The sequence below is a fragment of the Pygocentrus nattereri genome, chromosome 2, assembly GCF_015220715.1.
Source record: "Pygocentrus nattereri isolate fPygNat1 chromosome 2, fPygNat1.pri, whole genome shotgun sequence".
NCBI classification, from domain to species: domain Eukaryota; kingdom Metazoa; phylum Chordata; class Actinopteri; order Characiformes; family Serrasalmidae; genus Pygocentrus; species Pygocentrus nattereri.
Window position 1 is genome coordinate 40,937,720 of NC_051212.1, and position 18,105 is coordinate 40,955,824.

Genomic DNA, 18,105 nt, shown 5'->3' on the forward strand with positions numbered 1-18,105 from the left:
CTGAGAGTTGCAATAATGTTATTCTGTAGGTAAAAATTAATTCAATATTAGTTCCGGCCATGCAAGATGATTGGTTGAGAGGCGTTCTAACTGTGCTGTTATTTCGTACGCAGTACACAGTATCACTCCACTGAGAAGCCAATTGCTAAGCAGCGACTGTGATAGCTGTAGGAGACGCTCAAGCCATTTGAACGATTTTACTTCTTAATTTGCACACAAACAGGGAATGGATACTTGACCGACAGCCATTTGGGTCAGACTCTGAAGATGAGACTACACTAAATTCTGAAACTGTCATCACCACTGAGCAGCTTTTCAGTCGGCAGCTGAGACAGAAGAACAGCTAAACAACCTGGAATTAGCCGGCAATGAACCGAATACCATTCGCCAAACAAAATTGGCTGCAAGATGCTTTACTGACTGGCTGGAACAAAACATTAATATTGATCTGGCAAAAATTGATAAAACTGAGCTAAACTTGATATTATGTCTTATGGCTCAGTCTGCAGACTGAGCAGCAAGTGTGTGGAGCTCGTTACTCTGATGTAGCAACAAGCTGCTTGTTAAGGAACTATAATTTGGCGGAAAGAACTGCGAACATTAAGACATTAAACGACACACTCATAGCCCAATTTATTGATTTCTTTATTTATTTATTTAACTGTTGTATAAAAGCAATAAAACGCTCAAGGTTGAGTGTTATCACATCATCATTATGACCTATGGCTGTGATTTGATCACAGATATGAGACGTTATTTCGCAATAGCACACCCCCTCGCATGTTCTATTGCTTAAATAATATATATATATATATATATATATATATATATATATATATATATATATATCACAAAAGTGAGTACCCCTCACATTTCTGCAAATATTTAAATGTTCCTACATTGATTTTATGAACTGTCTTATTCCAATGACATTACTCAATACTTGAGCTTGATTTTAAACTTATCTTGGGTATTTATACATGACATATTATATACATAATAAATTCTATGACTGTAATCACAAAACCACCATGTTAACAAACTGAGAAATGTAGGAGGAGTCTTTACATGCTTGAACAGTAGCACCACATCTCTCCTCACTATCTGAACACTGGAGCCACCATGATGTTTCTGTGCTCCCTGACTGTCTTTATCATCATGATAGGTGAGTATAATCTACTACATTTAAATCTGTGTGAAATACATCTTTGTGTTTTCTATTATCTTCTTGTTTGGTGATGTGTATGATTAGTTTGGTTCTACTTAAAAAAATCCTTATTTCTTCACAGAGAACTGTGTTTCACAGTCAATAGAACCACTGAAGAACACAACTCAAGCTCTTGAAGATGAGAAAGTTACTCTCTCCTGCAAATATGTGTTTGATCGTGTTGCAAACAGTCTGCAGTGGTATCGTCAGTATCCTGGATCCAGACCAGAGTATTTACTGATGTTCATTCCAGCTACAAAAACTGTGAGCCATGCAACTCCACCTTTCCCAAGACTAAATGCTACAGAACAGGGCAATCTGACAATCTCCTCTGCTGCAGTATCAGACTCTGCACTCTACTACTGCGCCCTGCAGCCCACAGTGACAGGAAACCCAGCTACACTGTACAAAAACTCACTGCAGGATGATGCTTTAAATTTTTCAGTCTTAAACTGAGTTGAACTGTGAAGTAAAATCCATTTGCTTTGAGTGACCTTGTATCTTAATTATGTTTAATTTATTCAGTCAAATGATAGAACATTCAATGCTGTCACTAACAAAACAATCATAACACGGCTGAACTACTTCACTGACTAGTGAACTCAGCTTTGAACAATTGTACACTCATAAGATAATAATATTACCTGGTACTGGTTCTTGAACAAGGTAGGATGATCAGGGCTGTGGGCAGTTTTAAATGTATCCTTACTCTTTATTTATATAGTATTTTGAAGGTTTAAATGTTCAAAATGTAAGAAATAAAAATGCTATATTTTTCCTTCAAAGTGTAATTGAATAAGTGTATTAATGTTCTGCTTTTTCTATTGCTTTATTATTGCAGTACAAAAATTTTCCATCACTGGTCAAAATAAAACCTGTACAGTACACTCTCAGAAACAAAGGGACGACACTGTCACTGGGGCAGTACCTTTTTTGTCCTTGTTGTGGTGCCCTCAGGGGTACATCTCTGCACCTTTAGCCAGGAAACAAAACTGTATCATAATCCATTAAAATTATATTTTCTAAGTTGTATATTTATTGTATTGTTCTATTTTAAGACATTAGTTTATTTAAAAAATGCAAATATCTACTTTTCCACTGGAAAAAAAAGTATTTATGGTACACAATCAGACCTGTACCAGAATCATGTACCTGCATGGTACCTTTATTTCTAACAGTGCAGAGTTGAATGATTTGGTGTGAAAGAGTCACTGAGTCATTTTATTGATTCCTTCTGCTGATTCTCTTTGTCTCTGAGCTGCTCTGTACTGTATATATTACTGCTGTACGTTGATGCCCTGTGTTAGTCTTTTAACACAGTGGCTGATGAAATGAGATCAGAGTTGAGATGTATGAGCTTCACTGTGAACTAGGAGTGGGTGGAGCTACAAGTGGGAAGATACAGAACACATAAGAACAGAGAGACAACACAGCCATGAATGTCTAATGCTGGAGATCTGAACAATCATGCTGCTCTTCTTCTCTGTTTTCATGGCTGTTTCCAGTTTTGGTGAGTCATCAGTGACACACATCATATTTTAAGGAATTACAGTTAAATAAGAGAATCTTTTAAATGTGTCAAAATCTTAAAAAAGTCTACGTTTTGAACATTTCTGTGCTTTTCTTTACAGGAGAAACTGCTGACATCATCAAACAGAACCAAACCAGCATGTTATTGAGTGAAGGCAGCAACGCCACACTGTCCTGCACATATGATGGATATGTTAACAGTCTCCACTGGTATCAGCAAAAGCCTGGATCAAGACCAGAGTTCCTGCTGCTGATCATGGAATCCAATCGACACATAACTAAGGCTGAAACACTTGATGAGTGATTGTCCATCTCACTTAATAAACAGAATAAGACGGTTCATCTGGAGATCTCCTCTGCTGCAGTATCAGATTATGAGACTGACGCCTACTGCGCTAACGATCCACTCATACCAATTCGCCACCCAAACAATACTTGCTTTTTGTTGGTCATGTGGGGGCCTGACCACTGAAGAAAAGGGTAAAAAAGCTAACAAATTATAGAAATCAACTATGGTCTGTTATTGTAGAACCAGTATGGTAAGTGGAACTGATACAATGGATAATGAGTGCACATACAAAGAGGTGGTTTTAATGTTTTGGCTCATGAGAGCAAGTTTCACAGAAAAATACATATAATATCTAGTCAGCAACCAAATATAGCGTATTGCTAGTGTTTACTGTCCACATTTTGCCGAAATTAAAGCTTCCGTTCTTCTCTGGACACTTTCAATTGTTTTCCAAAAGTTCAGTCTTAGAAGTTGGTTACTTTCTGTGTGTCACGATTGGCCCCTCTCAGTTCTGTCCATGTGTTTGTGTTTTGTTTTGGTCTAGTCCACATGTTTCCTTTGTTTTGGTTTCCTAGTCTGGCCCCTTGTTTTGTTACTCTGCCCCTGATTGTCGCCACCTGTTTTCCGCCTGTCCTTTGTTTTCCCTGTGCTTTATAAGCCCCGTGTTTGCCCTTTGTTTTCATTGGTCTTTGTACTGTTTGTATGTGCTGTTTGATGTAAGGCTTGTGTGTGTAGTATATGTATTATTTGAAGAGTTTTTGTTAAGTGTTTGGACTTCTGTGTTCCTTGTCACGTCTGTTCCTCCTGCTCTTCATGTTGGTTACCTGGCCTGTCTTGACCCTGATTTTGGATTTGCCCTGAATAAAAGTCTCTTATTTCCGTATATGCGTCTGCCTCCTCGCTCCCCGGCGTTACACTGTGCTTCTCTTGATCCAAGAAATCCCAAAAGCATTGTGTACAGACTACATGAGAAATGTGTACAGACTACATGTGAAATGTACAGACTACATTTCTTACGTTTTAAAATATATTACATAACACCACATACTTCAAACTTCATTTTCACATCTACAATAAAAACAGGAAAAGAAAGTTTGTATAATTCATTACAGTGGCTTTGGATTTAGCCTTTAAGCTTGGTTATAAAATGTTTTTCTCTTTTATATCAGGTGGAATTTCTTCAATCAGTCCATTGGAAACTGAAAAGCAGGTTTCAGTGAGTGATACTGTTACCCTCTCCTGCAGCTACAGCACCAGCAACGTGAACAGGCTTTATTGGTATCGCCAGTATCCCTCATCTGAACTGGACTACCTACTATACATATTTGAATCATGGAGTTTGAGTGACCCTCTACTACCTGGCTTCTCTGCTAAGGTTCAGAATAAAAGAGTGGATCTCTTGATTTCCTCTGCTAAATCATCAGACTCTGCACTCAACTACTGTGCTCTGGAGCCCACAGTGACAAGAAACCCAGCTACACTGTAGAAGAACGGACTGTGTGATGAGGTGATGTGGTTCTGTATTGGGTTTCCTGTCAGGTGTTGCTCTCTTGCTCAGCCAAATACACAGAAAATGTGATTAATAAATTTGACTTGATGAGTTCAGACCACATCATAAAACTACAGTGTCACACAAAATGCATTGTAGAAGTACAATTCTGTTCATTATGTTGTAAACAATGTAAATTTACCCTCAAATGTAAACAATGGTTTAATGTCCAACTGCGTCCAAATCCATATTTTGAATTTTTCACAATCTAGTGTTTTAGAATGGAGCAATACAATAAAAAGCCTGAAGACAAGGCGGGGAGTGTGGAGTCAAAACAATTAAAATATATCTTTGTAATGGATTGTGGTTCACTATAGAGGTACTGAAGATGTCCCCTGGAACGTACCATGTCTTGGTCAAGTGAGGTACCTCCCCAGTGGCAGTGGCAGTTTAGTAGTTTTATGCGTATTTTGAACTAAAAAGAAAGAAGTATGACTAGCATGGATAGAGAAGGAGAGGCATCTAGACAAGGTTAGTAGTTTGGTCAATTATGATTGATGCTAGTGTTATTAGCTTGGTAGAAACTACTTCTTGCAGGCATTTCTCATTATCTGTTTCCTACATCAACTTGGAGAAATTGTCTTCTTCTCCTTACAGATCCCCTTCAGATGAGTGATGTTTGAAGGTTTTGTTGTCTGTACTGTCAATTAAAAGTTCTCATAGCATTTTTATGGAGTTTAGAACTGGGCTTTGACTTGGCCATTCCATAATCCTCCATTTCAGCCATTCTATGTGGCCCATTGTTTTGTTGCAAGGTCTGCTTACAGTTCAGCGTCAGCTTTGGACAGATGTCGAAATTCATGGTTAAATCTATGGCAATTGACTCCTCGAGCAGCCGACTCCACTAAAAAAGTCTCAAAAGAACAGTAAGCCCACTACCTCTGTTTTACACCAATGTGATCTCTTCAGCATCATCTACTCCCTCCGGTCATTTGAACTTCTTCTCTAAGTGTGAGTGGTGCAAGAAGAAATAAATAATGAATCTATGGGGTGTAATGGCCTTCTGATCATATTAATTGTAAATTCTTAAAATAAGTAAAATGATCAGATCTCTAATGATCTCAAATCAAGCTCAATGATCTGCCAGTGGAAAGAGACGCTTCATAAAATCATCATGTAGGAATAATTTGAATAAACTTATGATAAACAGTGACAAGAGGGGTACTGCCCCAGTGACAGTGACGTACCTTTATCTCTGAGATATCATCGGGTGGAAGGCAGGATACACCCTGGATAGGTCGCCAGTCCAGAGAATGTTATCATCAGTGACTTTTTGTTTCTAGCAGTGTCTGAGCTCAGGACTGTCTTTTCTCTAAGCTATTGGTAACTAGCAAAGATACTTTCTCTAGATTGACAAAGCACTTTTTGTAAGTCGCTCTGGATAAGAGCGTCTGCTGAATGTTGTAAATGTAAATGTAAATGTAGGTACATATTCATTCAGCATTGGTTTGAGTGTTGTGCCTCTGTTTAGCCACTTTTGCTGCCACTGTTAAAGTATGTCTCCTTATAATAAGCTTTTGAGATGCTACTACAAATATACAGCTGGTTGTAAAAGGCTGAGGAAACTCCACACATGAATCTTACTGTGTAGAAATGTCCTACAAGACATCATGTCTATAGATAACTCTCTATGATCATTAGACAGCTTAACTGATCAGAAAATATAATTAAAATTAAAGGTTGGAAATCTTGTGATATCAGATTTAATGAGCCTAATAAGAATATTGAGCTGAGTCTGTGTAAAACATGAAGTGTGGAGGAAATCACATTAAAAAATAGTGAAATGTTAGAAATTTAAACAAGTGCAAAAGTTTTTGTGCAACAGATTCAGAAATGAAGATGAAGAACTGCAGGTCTCCTCTCAGTTACAACATCAGTCAAATTCAAATCTAACATATAATCTAAATCACATTTTTAACTTCTCTTGGGCATTTATAGTTGAAGTATGATGTACGTAAGGACTTCTATGAGTATAATCACAAACACCATTTTATCAAAGGTGGAACAGAAGAAACAATAACAGCTGATGACCGTTAAAACAGAAAAGCTGCATCCCTCAGTTCTTCTAACAGATACACTGACAAATGTAGGAGGAGTCTTTACATGTTTGAACAGTAGCACCACATCTCCCCTCATTATCTGAACACTGGAACCACCATGATGTTTCTGTGCTCCCTGACTGTCTTTATCATCGTGATAGGTGAGTAGAATTTACTACATTTAAATCTGTGTGAAATACATCTTTACGTTCTCTATTATCACCTTGTTTGGTGTTGTGTATGTTTGATAAGTTTGCTTCAACTAAAAATTAAAAACCCTTATTTCTTCGCAGAGATCTGTGTTTCACAGTCAATAAAACCACTGGAGAACACAACTCAAGCTCTTGAAAACGAGAAAGTTACTCTCTCCTGCAAATATGTGTTTGATCGTGTTGCAAAAAGTCTACAGTGGTACCGTCAGTATCCTGGATCCAGACCTGAGTATTTACTGATGTTCATTCCAGCTACAAAAGCTGTGAGCCATGCAACTCCACCTTTCCCACGACTAAATGTTACAGAAAATAACAAAACAGTGGATCTGTTGATCTCCTCTGCTGCAGTATCAGACTCTGCACTCTACTACTGCGCCCTGCAGCCCACAGTGACAGGAAACCCAGCTACACTGTACAGAAACTAACTGTCACTTTGTCACTACCAAACCAATCATAACACGGCCAAACGTCTTTATTGACTAGTAAACAGAGTTTTGAATGATTGAACCCTCATTCTGAAATGTCATTCATTCTTTTAAAGAGGCTCTGAAAAAAATGTTGTTCTGTAGTTACATATTCATTCAGCACAGATTCGACTGTTGTGTCTACAAGCTTTTGAGGCATTACTACAAATCTACAGCTGGTTGTTAAAGTAGAAGAAAACTCTACACACAAACTGGCCTACTGTGTCCTACGACAGCACAACAGTGTAGAAAAATAGCTCCCTAAATATTTCAATATAATCATTACACAGTCTAAGTGAACTTATGAGACAAAAATGCTTAAAATTATAGGTAATAAATTTTGTTCTTCAGATTTAAATAGTCTAATAAGAACATTAAGCTGAGTCTGTGTACAACACGTGAAGTACGAATGAACTGACATAAAAAATCGAATGAAATTCAAATCAAAGATTTAAACTAAATAACAGGTTAAATGGATTTTGGGCATTTATAGTTTAAGAATTATGAACATCAGAATTTCTATGAGTATAATCACATAAACACCACATTGACAAAGTGAAGGTAGCACAGAATAAAACAACACAACCAATTACAACAGATGTCTATCAAAAAAAAGTTAAGCTGCATTCCAGATCCACTGACAAATGTAGGAGGAGTCTTTACATGCTTGAACAGTAGCATCACATCTCTCCTCATTATCTGAACACCATGATGTTTCTGTGCTCTCTGACTGTCTTTATGATTATGATAGGTAAGTGTAGATGACCACATGTTTATCAGAAATAAATTTTTATGTTTCTTCTTATTGACTTTGTGGTGAGGTGTATGTATATAGTAAGTTTAGTTGAGTGGAAAAACATCTAATAAATTCTACAACATTTTTGTGATCTTTATTTCTTCACAGTGAACTGTGTTTCACAGTCAATAGAACCACTGGAGAACAAAATTCATGCTCTTGAAGATGAGACAGTTACTCTCTCCTGCAGGTATGGATCTAGTGCTCCTGGGAATTATCTGCACTGGTATCGTCAGTATCCTGGATCCAGACCAGAGTATTTACTGTACTATTGTTTTTCTCTTAAAAGTGTAACTCAGTAAGTGTACAGGTGTTCTGCTTTTTCTACTGCTTTATTATTGCGGTACAAGTATTTTCCATTACTGGTCAAAATAAAACCTGTAGTTTTTAATGATTTGATGCAAAAGAGTCACTGAGTCATTTTATTGATTCCTTCTGCTGATTCTTCTTTGTCTCTGAGCTGCTCTATACATATATATGTTATTGCTGGATGTTGATGCCCTGTGTTAGTCTTTTATCAGTGACTGTGAAACATTCGTACATATTCACAGGAGCTTTAGACGTTATTCTGTTTCTCTGTTTTCATGATTAATTCAGTGAATGCTAAGGCAACAGGCAACGCCTCAAAACAACAGTGAGCCCACCTCCTCTGTTTTACAACATAATATCTTCAGCTCAATCCAGAAAGACTCCCTCTGGTTCACATCCATTACTATCAATGTCACTTGGACTGCTTATCTAAGACCGAGTGGTGGAAGAAGAGCATGAAGCTTGACATACACAAATGACACCTTGAAAATCTATGTGGTGTAATGGCCTTCTGGTCATATCAAGTGTAGTTTCTTAAAATAAGTGAAATGATCAGCATTAATTCTCAAAACAAGCTCAGTCACCAGTTGATGAATTCAGCATGTAGGAATCGTGAATAATTGTTTAATAAAAAAAACAAACTTTCATGGCTACATTAAGTAGATTTAACATGTCCTCATCTGTCATAATCTTTATGTAGTTGGGTGTCATTGTGGAAGTTATTACTATGTAACACACAGAAGTGTAGTGATGGAAGTCGACCAGAAGAGGGCAGGTCTAATCTAGACTTGCTGGTTTGAAATGAGTTTTGCTTTATAGGAAGGTGAATCGAGACACTGAGCAGTGAAAACATTCAAATGTGAGAGTGCAGATTTATCTTGTTATTCACAGATGTTCTGGCCCTGATTCTGAAATGTCATTCATTCTTTTAAAGAGGCTCTGAAAAAAATGTTGTTCTGTAGTTACATATTCATTCAGCACAGATTCGACTGTTGTGTCTACAAGCTTTTGAGGCATTACTACAAATCTACAGCTGGTTGTTAAAGTAGAAGAAAACTCTACACACAAATTGGCCTACTGTGTAGAAATGTCCTACGACAGCACAACAGTGTAGAAAAATAACTCCCTAAATATTTCAATATGATCATTACACAGTCTAAGTGAACTTATCAGAAAAAAACTGCTTAAAATTATAGGTAATACATTTTGTTCTATGTCAGATTTAAATAGTCTAATAAGAACATTAAGCTGAGTCTCTGTACAACACGTGAAGTAGGAATGAAATGACATAAAAATCGAATGAAATTCAAATCAAAGATTTAAATTAAATCACAGGTTAAATGGATTTTGGGCATTTATGGTTTAAGAATTATGAACATCAGAATTTCTATGAGTATAATCACATAAACACCACATTGACAAAGTGAAGGTAGCACAGAATAAAACAACACAACCAATTACAACAGATGTCTATCAAAAAAAAGTAAAGCTGCATTCCTCTGTTCTTCTGACAGATCCACTGACAAATGTAGGAGGAGTCTTTACATGCTTGAACAGTAGGACCACATCTCTCCTCATTATCTGAACACTGGAACCACCATGATGTTTCTGTGCTCTCTGACTGTCTTTATGATTATGATAGGTAAGTGTAGATAACCACATTTTTATCAGAAATACATTTTTTGTTTCTTCTTATTGACTTTGTGGTGAGGTGTATGTGTATAGTAAGTTTAGTTGAGTGGAAAAACATCTAATAAATTCTACACCATTTTTGTGATCTTTATTTCTTCACAGTGAACTGTGTTTCACAGTCAATAGAACCACTGGAGAACAAAATTCATGCTCTTGAAGATGAGACAGTTACTCTCTCCTGCAGGTATGGATCTAGTGCTACTGACAACTATCTGTACTGGTATCGTCAGTATCCTGGATCCAGACCAGAGTATTTACTGATGATATATACAGCATTAAAAGCTGTGAGCCATGCAACTCCACCTTTCCCACGACTGAATGCTACAGAAAATAACAAAACAGTGAATCTGATCATCTCCTCTGCTGCAGTATCAGACTCTGCACTCTACTACTGCGCCCTGAAGCCCACAGTGACAGGAAACCCAGCTACACTGTACAAAAATATTTCACATGCAGAATCACATTTGTTTCACAAGGGGGAGCTGTTTGTCTTCATCTCACTGAAGATCATTTCTCTTTGTGAAGGTTTACAAATGTTTACCTGCCCTGAGTTTAATCAGTGGGTACATACAATAACATTTCTAGAATCATAGCCTGACATTAATTTGTTTGGTAACACTTTATTTGAAGGTTATCTACGTAGGGACCACATAACACATTAATAAGCACTGAATAGCATATTTATGAAGCAATATTGGAGTACATATGACCAGCTCATGCCAGTAAAAACAAAATAGCATGAAATGCTCCATTACTTTCAAAAGAGGATTCTTAACACTCTACAGAGTTTTGTCCATCTGTCACTCTGCATACTTCATTAGCACCCTTTTACCCTGTACTTCAACTGTTACTACCCCCACAAGACCACCACAGAGCACGTATTATTCAGTGGATGGTCATTCTCAACACTGCAGCGACACTGATCTGTTGGTCTTGTGTTAGTTTTTGATGTGTTTGTATGAGTGGATCAGACACAGCAGAGCTGCTGGAGTCTTTAAACACCTCAGTGTCACTGCTGGACTTAGAATTGTCCACCAAGCAAAAATATCCAGCCAGCAGTGTCCTGTGGGCAGTGTCCTATGACCACTGATTAGACTAGACTAGACTAGAGCATGACCAACACAAACTGTGCAGCAATAGATGCTCTATTGCCTCTGATTTTACATCTAAAAGGTCAATCAATAAAGGAGTATTCGCAGGATGCAGGATCACTTTGGTTTTAAAAGGGGGAGCTGTTTGTGTTCATCTTCCAGAAGGTCATGTCTCTCTGTTAAGGCTTACAAATGTTTGTGTCCTGAGTTTAATCCGTGGGTACATACAAGGACATTTCTAGAACCACAGCCTGATATTATTTTGTTAGTTAACACTTTATTTGAAGTTTACCCACATAAGGAACACATAGCACATGCATAAGCACTGTATTTATGAAGCAGTATTGGAGTACATAAGTACATATGGCCAGCTCATGCAAGTAACCACAAGATAACATAAAATGCTCTATAAAGTAAATGACATTGCATTGACATAAGGGACCTTACACTAAAGTTAAGAACATTTATTCTATTTATAACACTGTTATGAAGCCCCATTAACACATAATGGAATTTAGATTGTTGACAGTAGTTCTACATAACCTCACATTAGTTAAAGTACAAAACCCATATGTTAATAAAATGTGATTTGCTTCAGTTCATGGTATCTTGTGATTGTTGGCATAAGCTGTCATAAATACTAAATGATTGCCTTAGAAATGGAAACATTTTCTATGAATGTTATGTCTATAAGAACTTATGAACACATTCATAATACATTCTCAGTGTTTTCACACTTAGTTTGTTTTAAAAGAACCGATCCGAGTTCTGTTAAAGTGAACCTGGAAGGGAACCAACTGCAAACGGCCTGAGTTCTTTTTGTGTTCACAATGTAAGTGAAATATAAAGAGAACTCAGTTTTCTTCCTGGTCCTTTGAGAGCTCAGATCACTTCTCGTTCAGACCACAATTCCATTAGAACTCGGACCCTTTTCACAGCACTCACGGTGTGCAAAGCACTCGCCAAGTGGTCAGCATTCCCTGATAAATCCAACCTATCAGGTGATGAGAAGAACCACCAGACCTGATTGCTGCTCTCCTATTGGCCACACTGAAATGATTGGCTGAAGTGCATTGTGCAAAATTGGAAAAATGGCCCTGCGGGTCTGCCGTGGTGGGCTCCTTTTACAGCTGTGCTCCTCACTGAAGCTCCACCCGGCGAATTTTGATTCAGCGTTCAGTGTGAAAGCAGTTGAAAACGGCGTTGTGTGCCCAGCTTGAGCCTTTAACGTGGTAAAATCACGCAAACTCTCACATCTTATCGCAGATCATGGACAGACTTTATCCTGAATAGAAACTTATAGATGATCCTTGGTCTGTTTTACCTGCTGAAGTGCTGAAACAGTCCAAGTGTAAAAACGCCCTATAATAACTTCATAAGGCATCATAAACAGGACTATAAATATTTGCAAAAAATACATTACATATTAGAGCCATGTTTATAATGCATTATGAATCGTTAACATAATTCATATACGTATAGCCATATGAGAATACTCCAACAACCAACAATATTCAGCCAAAAGTGTCCTGTAGGCAGAGTCCTGTGACCACTGATCGAGGACTACAGGATGACCAACACAAACTATGCAGCAGCAGATGAGCTATCGTCACTGACTTCACATCTGCAAGATGAACCAACAAAATATCAGTGTCTAATAGAGTGGACAGTGAGTGGACACAGTGTTTAAAAACTCCAGCAGTACTGCTGTGTCTGATCCACTTGTACCAGCACAACTTGTACCAGTGCAGATACATTGGTATAGGTTTTAATGTTTTGGCTCATGAGTGTATATTTAACAGAAAAATACATATAATAACTAGTCATCAACCAAATACAGCGTATTGCTAGTATTTATTCTGTCCACATTTTGCTGATATTAAAGCTTCCATGCTTCTGTGGATACTTGCTTTCACTTATTTTCCAAAGGTTCAGTCTTAGAAGTCGGTTACATTATGTGTTTCTTTTGACCCAAGAAATCCCAAAAGCATTCATGATGTTGAGGTCTGGACTCTGGAGTGGACGGCCTGTAATTGTATGAAAACCAGTAGTTTTCTCTGGATTTAAAAGCCCAATTCCAGTGAAGTTAAATATAAATAAAAACAGAATATGATGATTTGCAAATTCTTTTCAACCTATATTCAATTGAATACACAACAAAGACAAGATATTTAATATTTAAATGGATAAACTATCATTTTTTGCAAATATTCACTCATTTTGAATTTTGCCTGCAACAGTAGTTGATGTAACACAGTGGTAAACATGCCCCTGTCCCAACTTCTTTGGAACAGGGGCATGTTTACCACTGTGTTACATCACCTTTCCTTTTAACAACACTCAATAAGTGTTTGGGAACTGAGGACACTAATTGTTGAAGCTTTGTAGGTGGAATTCTTTCCCATTCTTCCTTGATGTACATCTTCAGTTGCAAATATCTAATCTGAATCACACTTTAAACGTATCTTGGGCATTCATAGCTTACATATCATTGTCGGAAACAAAACCTTGTATCTCCATTTTTGTCAATTTTCAGTTTTAGACCTTATTTGAAAACACCAATTGTCCTTTCCATTGTAGATTTCATGAAGAATGGAACAAAAGAAACAGCTCAAAATTACTCTGGGAAAAAAACTGGTTCAGTGACTTACATTAAAACTAAAGTAGGTTTTTTTCTTCTCATGTAAAATGACTATTTTGGAGGTTTTGGTCTGACAACAGTGATATAATATACATAAGAATTTCTATGACTATAATCACATAAACACCATGATAACAAAATGAAGGTGGCAAAGAGTGGCACAATTACAACTGATGACCATTAAAAATCAGAAAAACTGCATTCCTCTGTTTTTCTAACAGATCCACTGAAAAATGTGCACACTGAAACCACCATGATGTTTCTCTGCTCTCTGACTGTCTTCATCATCATGCTAAGTAAGTGTAATTGACCAGACTTCAATCAGTGAAATTCATATTTACATTTTATATTATCAACTAGTTTGGTGATGTGTATGTGTATGGAACGTCTAGTTCATCTCTTCAAATTCTTAAAAATTCTTAAAAACATTTTTGTGATCTCTATTTCTTCACAGACAGCTGTGTTTCACAGTCAATAGCACCACTGGATGACAAAGTATTGATTCATGCTCATGAAGATGAGACAGTTACTCTCTCCTGCAAGTATAATTCTAGTGGCACTGGGAACTACCTGCACTGGTACCGTCAGTATCCTGGATCCAGACCAGAGTATTTACTGATGTTCATTTCAGTGACAAAAACTGTGAGCCATGCAACTCCACCTTTCCCACGACTGAATGCTACGGAACAGGGCAAAACAGTAGATCTGATCATCTCCTCTGCTGCAGTATCAGACTCTGCACTCTACTACTGCGCCCTGCAGCCCACAGTGACAGGAAACCCAGCTACACTGTACAAAAAACTCACTGCAGGATGATGCTTAGAATTTTTCAGAGTTTAAAACACGTTTCAGACTTTTAACTGAGCTGGACATTGGAGTAAAATCCTTTTGCTTAAAGTTACACTATATATCAATAATGCTAATTTTCGGAAAAGAATCGTTCAATATGTCACTACCAAACCAGTCATAACACTGCCATGACTGTTTACTGACTAGTGAATTCAGCTCTGAACAGCTGCTCACATAATATCATAATATTTTTAATTAAAACACAAAACAGAACATGTGTTTCAGTAGTCACAATTCTTCATCTTCCACCCTGATTTTCAGACGTTGGGACACATTTACTTCAAAACAAAGGAATCTAATGGCTCAGCATGTGGTCATGAGGGACAGGGATGCAGTCTCACTTCCTGATCTAAAATGCAGGGGTGTGGCTAAAACAAGGCTCCACCCATGACCCAAAATTCTTTGTGTTTCCGTAGTGACATGCAAACATGAAACAGCATTTTTGGAATTTTTTTGTTTACTTAAAAATGAAACATAAAAAAGAAACTGAAAAGAAATAGACATTGAAATAATTCTAAACAAATGACTTGCAGAAAATTTCCTTTAAATGATCATTTTTATATGATCGTCCAAAAAAAACAACTTTACAAAAGAAGACAAACATTCCTGCACATTTATTGCATCTTCTTAAAGTTGCCACTGTCTCACTTCATTGGGCGGAAGGTAGAAAACACCCTGGACAGGTTAGCAGTCCATCACAAGGCTGGTCTGAATATTTACATATTATTTGAATAGTTTACTGTTTGTCTGTTTGTTATTGTAGGACTGTAGTTTAATTCAGTCAACAAGTCCATATAAATACACATCCACTGATTTTCTGAAGGGAGCCCAGATTACATCTGTTACATTTTTTGTACATTTTTTGCCTCTTATTTGTATTAGAGTTGGAACTTCTGTGAGTTTAATCACATGTTTCAGATTAGAGAACTGTGTTATTCTCCTCCTCTATGTCCTCTATGATCCACTGATAAATGTAGGAGGAGTCTTTACATGCTTGAACAGTAGCATCACATCTCTCCTCATTATCTGAACACTGGAACCACCATGATGTTTCTGTGCTCTCTGACTGTCTTTATCATTATGATAGGTATGTGTTATTAACTCCATTCATTACTATGTGAAATACATTTTTCTGCTTTCTGCTTTTAGCTTTGTGATTATTTGTGTGTTATTGTAGTGTTTAGCTATTTTTTAAAAATAGTACATAATACATTTTGTGAAAAAGAAAATGGATGCAGAATTGGTGGGACTTTATATTTCTTCACAGAGAGCTGTGTGTCACAGTCAATATCTCCACTGGAGAACAAAGTGCTGGTTCATGCTCTTGAAGATAAGACAGTTACTCTCTCCTGCAAGTATGAATACAGTGGCGATGTGAACAGTCTGCAGTGGTATCGTCAGTATCCTGGATCCAGACCAGAGTATTTACTGATGATAATTCCAACAACAAAAGCTGTGAGCCATGCAACCCCACCTTTCCCACGACTGAATGCTACAGAACATAACAAAACAGTGGATCTGATCATCTCCTCTGCTGAAGTATCAGACTCTGCACTCTACTACTGCGCCCTGCAGCCCACAGTGACAGGAAACCCAGCTACACTGTACAAAAACATTTTGCATCACTCATGCAGAGTCACATTTGTTGGGGAAGCTGTTTGTCTTCATCTCATACATAGGGACTACATAACACATGCATAAGCACTGAATATCATGTTAATAAAGCAATATTTGAGTACTTATGATATTAGCTCATGTCTGCTAATATTTGCAAGATGACACAAGATGTTCTATAAAGTAAATGGCACTGCATTAACATAAGGAACCTTAAACTAAAGTCAAAGACATTTGTTCCATTTATTACTTTTATGAAGCCTCATTCACAAGTAATGGAACTTAGAAGGAAGGTCTAGTTTAGAAGTTTATGTCAGTTCTACATAGTCTCACATAAGTTAAAATACAAAACACTCATGTTAATAAAATGACATTTACTTCAGCTCATGGTATCTTGTGATTATTGGCATTAGCTGTTATAAATACTAAAGTGTTGCCTTTGAGCTATGACGTTACATGCTTATACAAGTGTTTTGATGCTTCTGTGTAGGTAGGCTTCAAATAATGTATTACAATGGGGATTGGACTTGCTCATTCTATCGCCCTTCCTTTCTTCTTTTTCAGTCATTCTTTTTGAACCACTGTTTTGTGGCCGTAATGCAAAGAGCAACAGCTTATGTAAAGTATTACTTTACTAGTTACAAATAACTCCTTGAGCAGTTATCATCACTAAATGAAGTCTCAAAAGAACAGTGAGAACATGGCCTCATTAGCTTCATTCACAAGGACTATATATATATATATATATATATATATATATATATATATATATATATATATATATATATATATACACGCATATATGTTCATTGTTCATTGTGGGACAGTAACACACAGAGATGTAGTAATGGAAATCTACCAGAAGAGGGCATATTTAACCCAGCTTTGCTGGACTGAAGTGAGTTATGCCTTTGAGGTAGTTGAATTGAGAGTAAAGGACCAGGAAAATATGAGACTGCAGCTTCATCCTGTTATTCATAGATGTTCATCATATGATTCTGAATTTCTGATTCAGGCTTTGAAAACAATGTTATTCTATAGGTACACTTTCATTCAGCTTGTTTTTTTAAGTGTCGTGCCTCTATTTAGCCACTGTGTTTGCTGCCATTGGTAAAGTAAGTCTCCTAATCATGATCTTTTGATGTGTTGCACTCTTGAACAGACTTGAGCCAGTAAACCTTTGCTTTGTTCCACTTGCAACTTTATTTTCCCAGGTTCAGTGTTGGACTTGTTTTTTACACGAAACCATCTACAATGTTTTTTTCACTCAGAACTCTCTGCTCACTTCTCTCCCTCTCTCTGACTCTCACACCCTGACTGACTCACGCTCTTAACTCCTCCACCTTATCAACTCTCCAGCAACCTCTGACCCCTTTGTAAACAATACTTATTAACAAAATGATATAAATACTATAAAAATATATGAAACAACTAAATATTCTAAAAATTGTGTACATTTCCTTCTAACAACTTAAATATGCCTTGGGTAAATAAAATAATGAAAAAATATACACAAGTACTGTATTTATGAACTGGAACTCCTTCCTGATATTTTTTTAGGCTGCAACAGATGCATTACTACAAATTTGCAGCTGGTTTTAAAAGAGTTGAAAACTCCACACACAATTTAACCTACTGTGTAGAAATGTCCTACGACAGCACGAGGGTATAGAAGTATAGCTCCCTATATAAAACAATATGATCATTACACGGCTTAAATAAATTTATTAGAAAATATTATTAAGTTATGGGTAGGGCATTTTGTTATATGGCTGATTTATTGAGCTTAATAGGAATATTATGCTGAGTTTGTGTAATTTGAA

At 37.0% G+C, this 18,105-nt stretch overlaps 1 protein-coding gene across 1 annotated transcript; it reads left to right on the forward strand.

The window, feature by feature from the left end:
- Positions 1–2,590: 2,590 nt before the first annotated feature.
- Positions 2,591–16,447, forward strand: LOC119264939. Its single transcript, XM_037543923.1, has 10 exons — positions 2,591–2,717; positions 2,839–3,037; positions 4,272–4,485; positions 6,514–6,574; positions 8,277–8,342; positions 10,272–10,337; positions 14,041–14,115; positions 14,274–14,427; positions 15,724–15,755; positions 15,936–16,447. Exons 1-10 carry the CDS (start codon positions 2,675–2,677, stop codon positions 16,367–16,369), a joined length of 1,344 nt encoding a protein of 447 aa, XP_037399820.1. The 5' UTR covers positions 2,591–2,674; the 3' UTR covers positions 16,370–16,447.
- Positions 16,448–18,105: the final 1,658 nt, after the last annotated feature.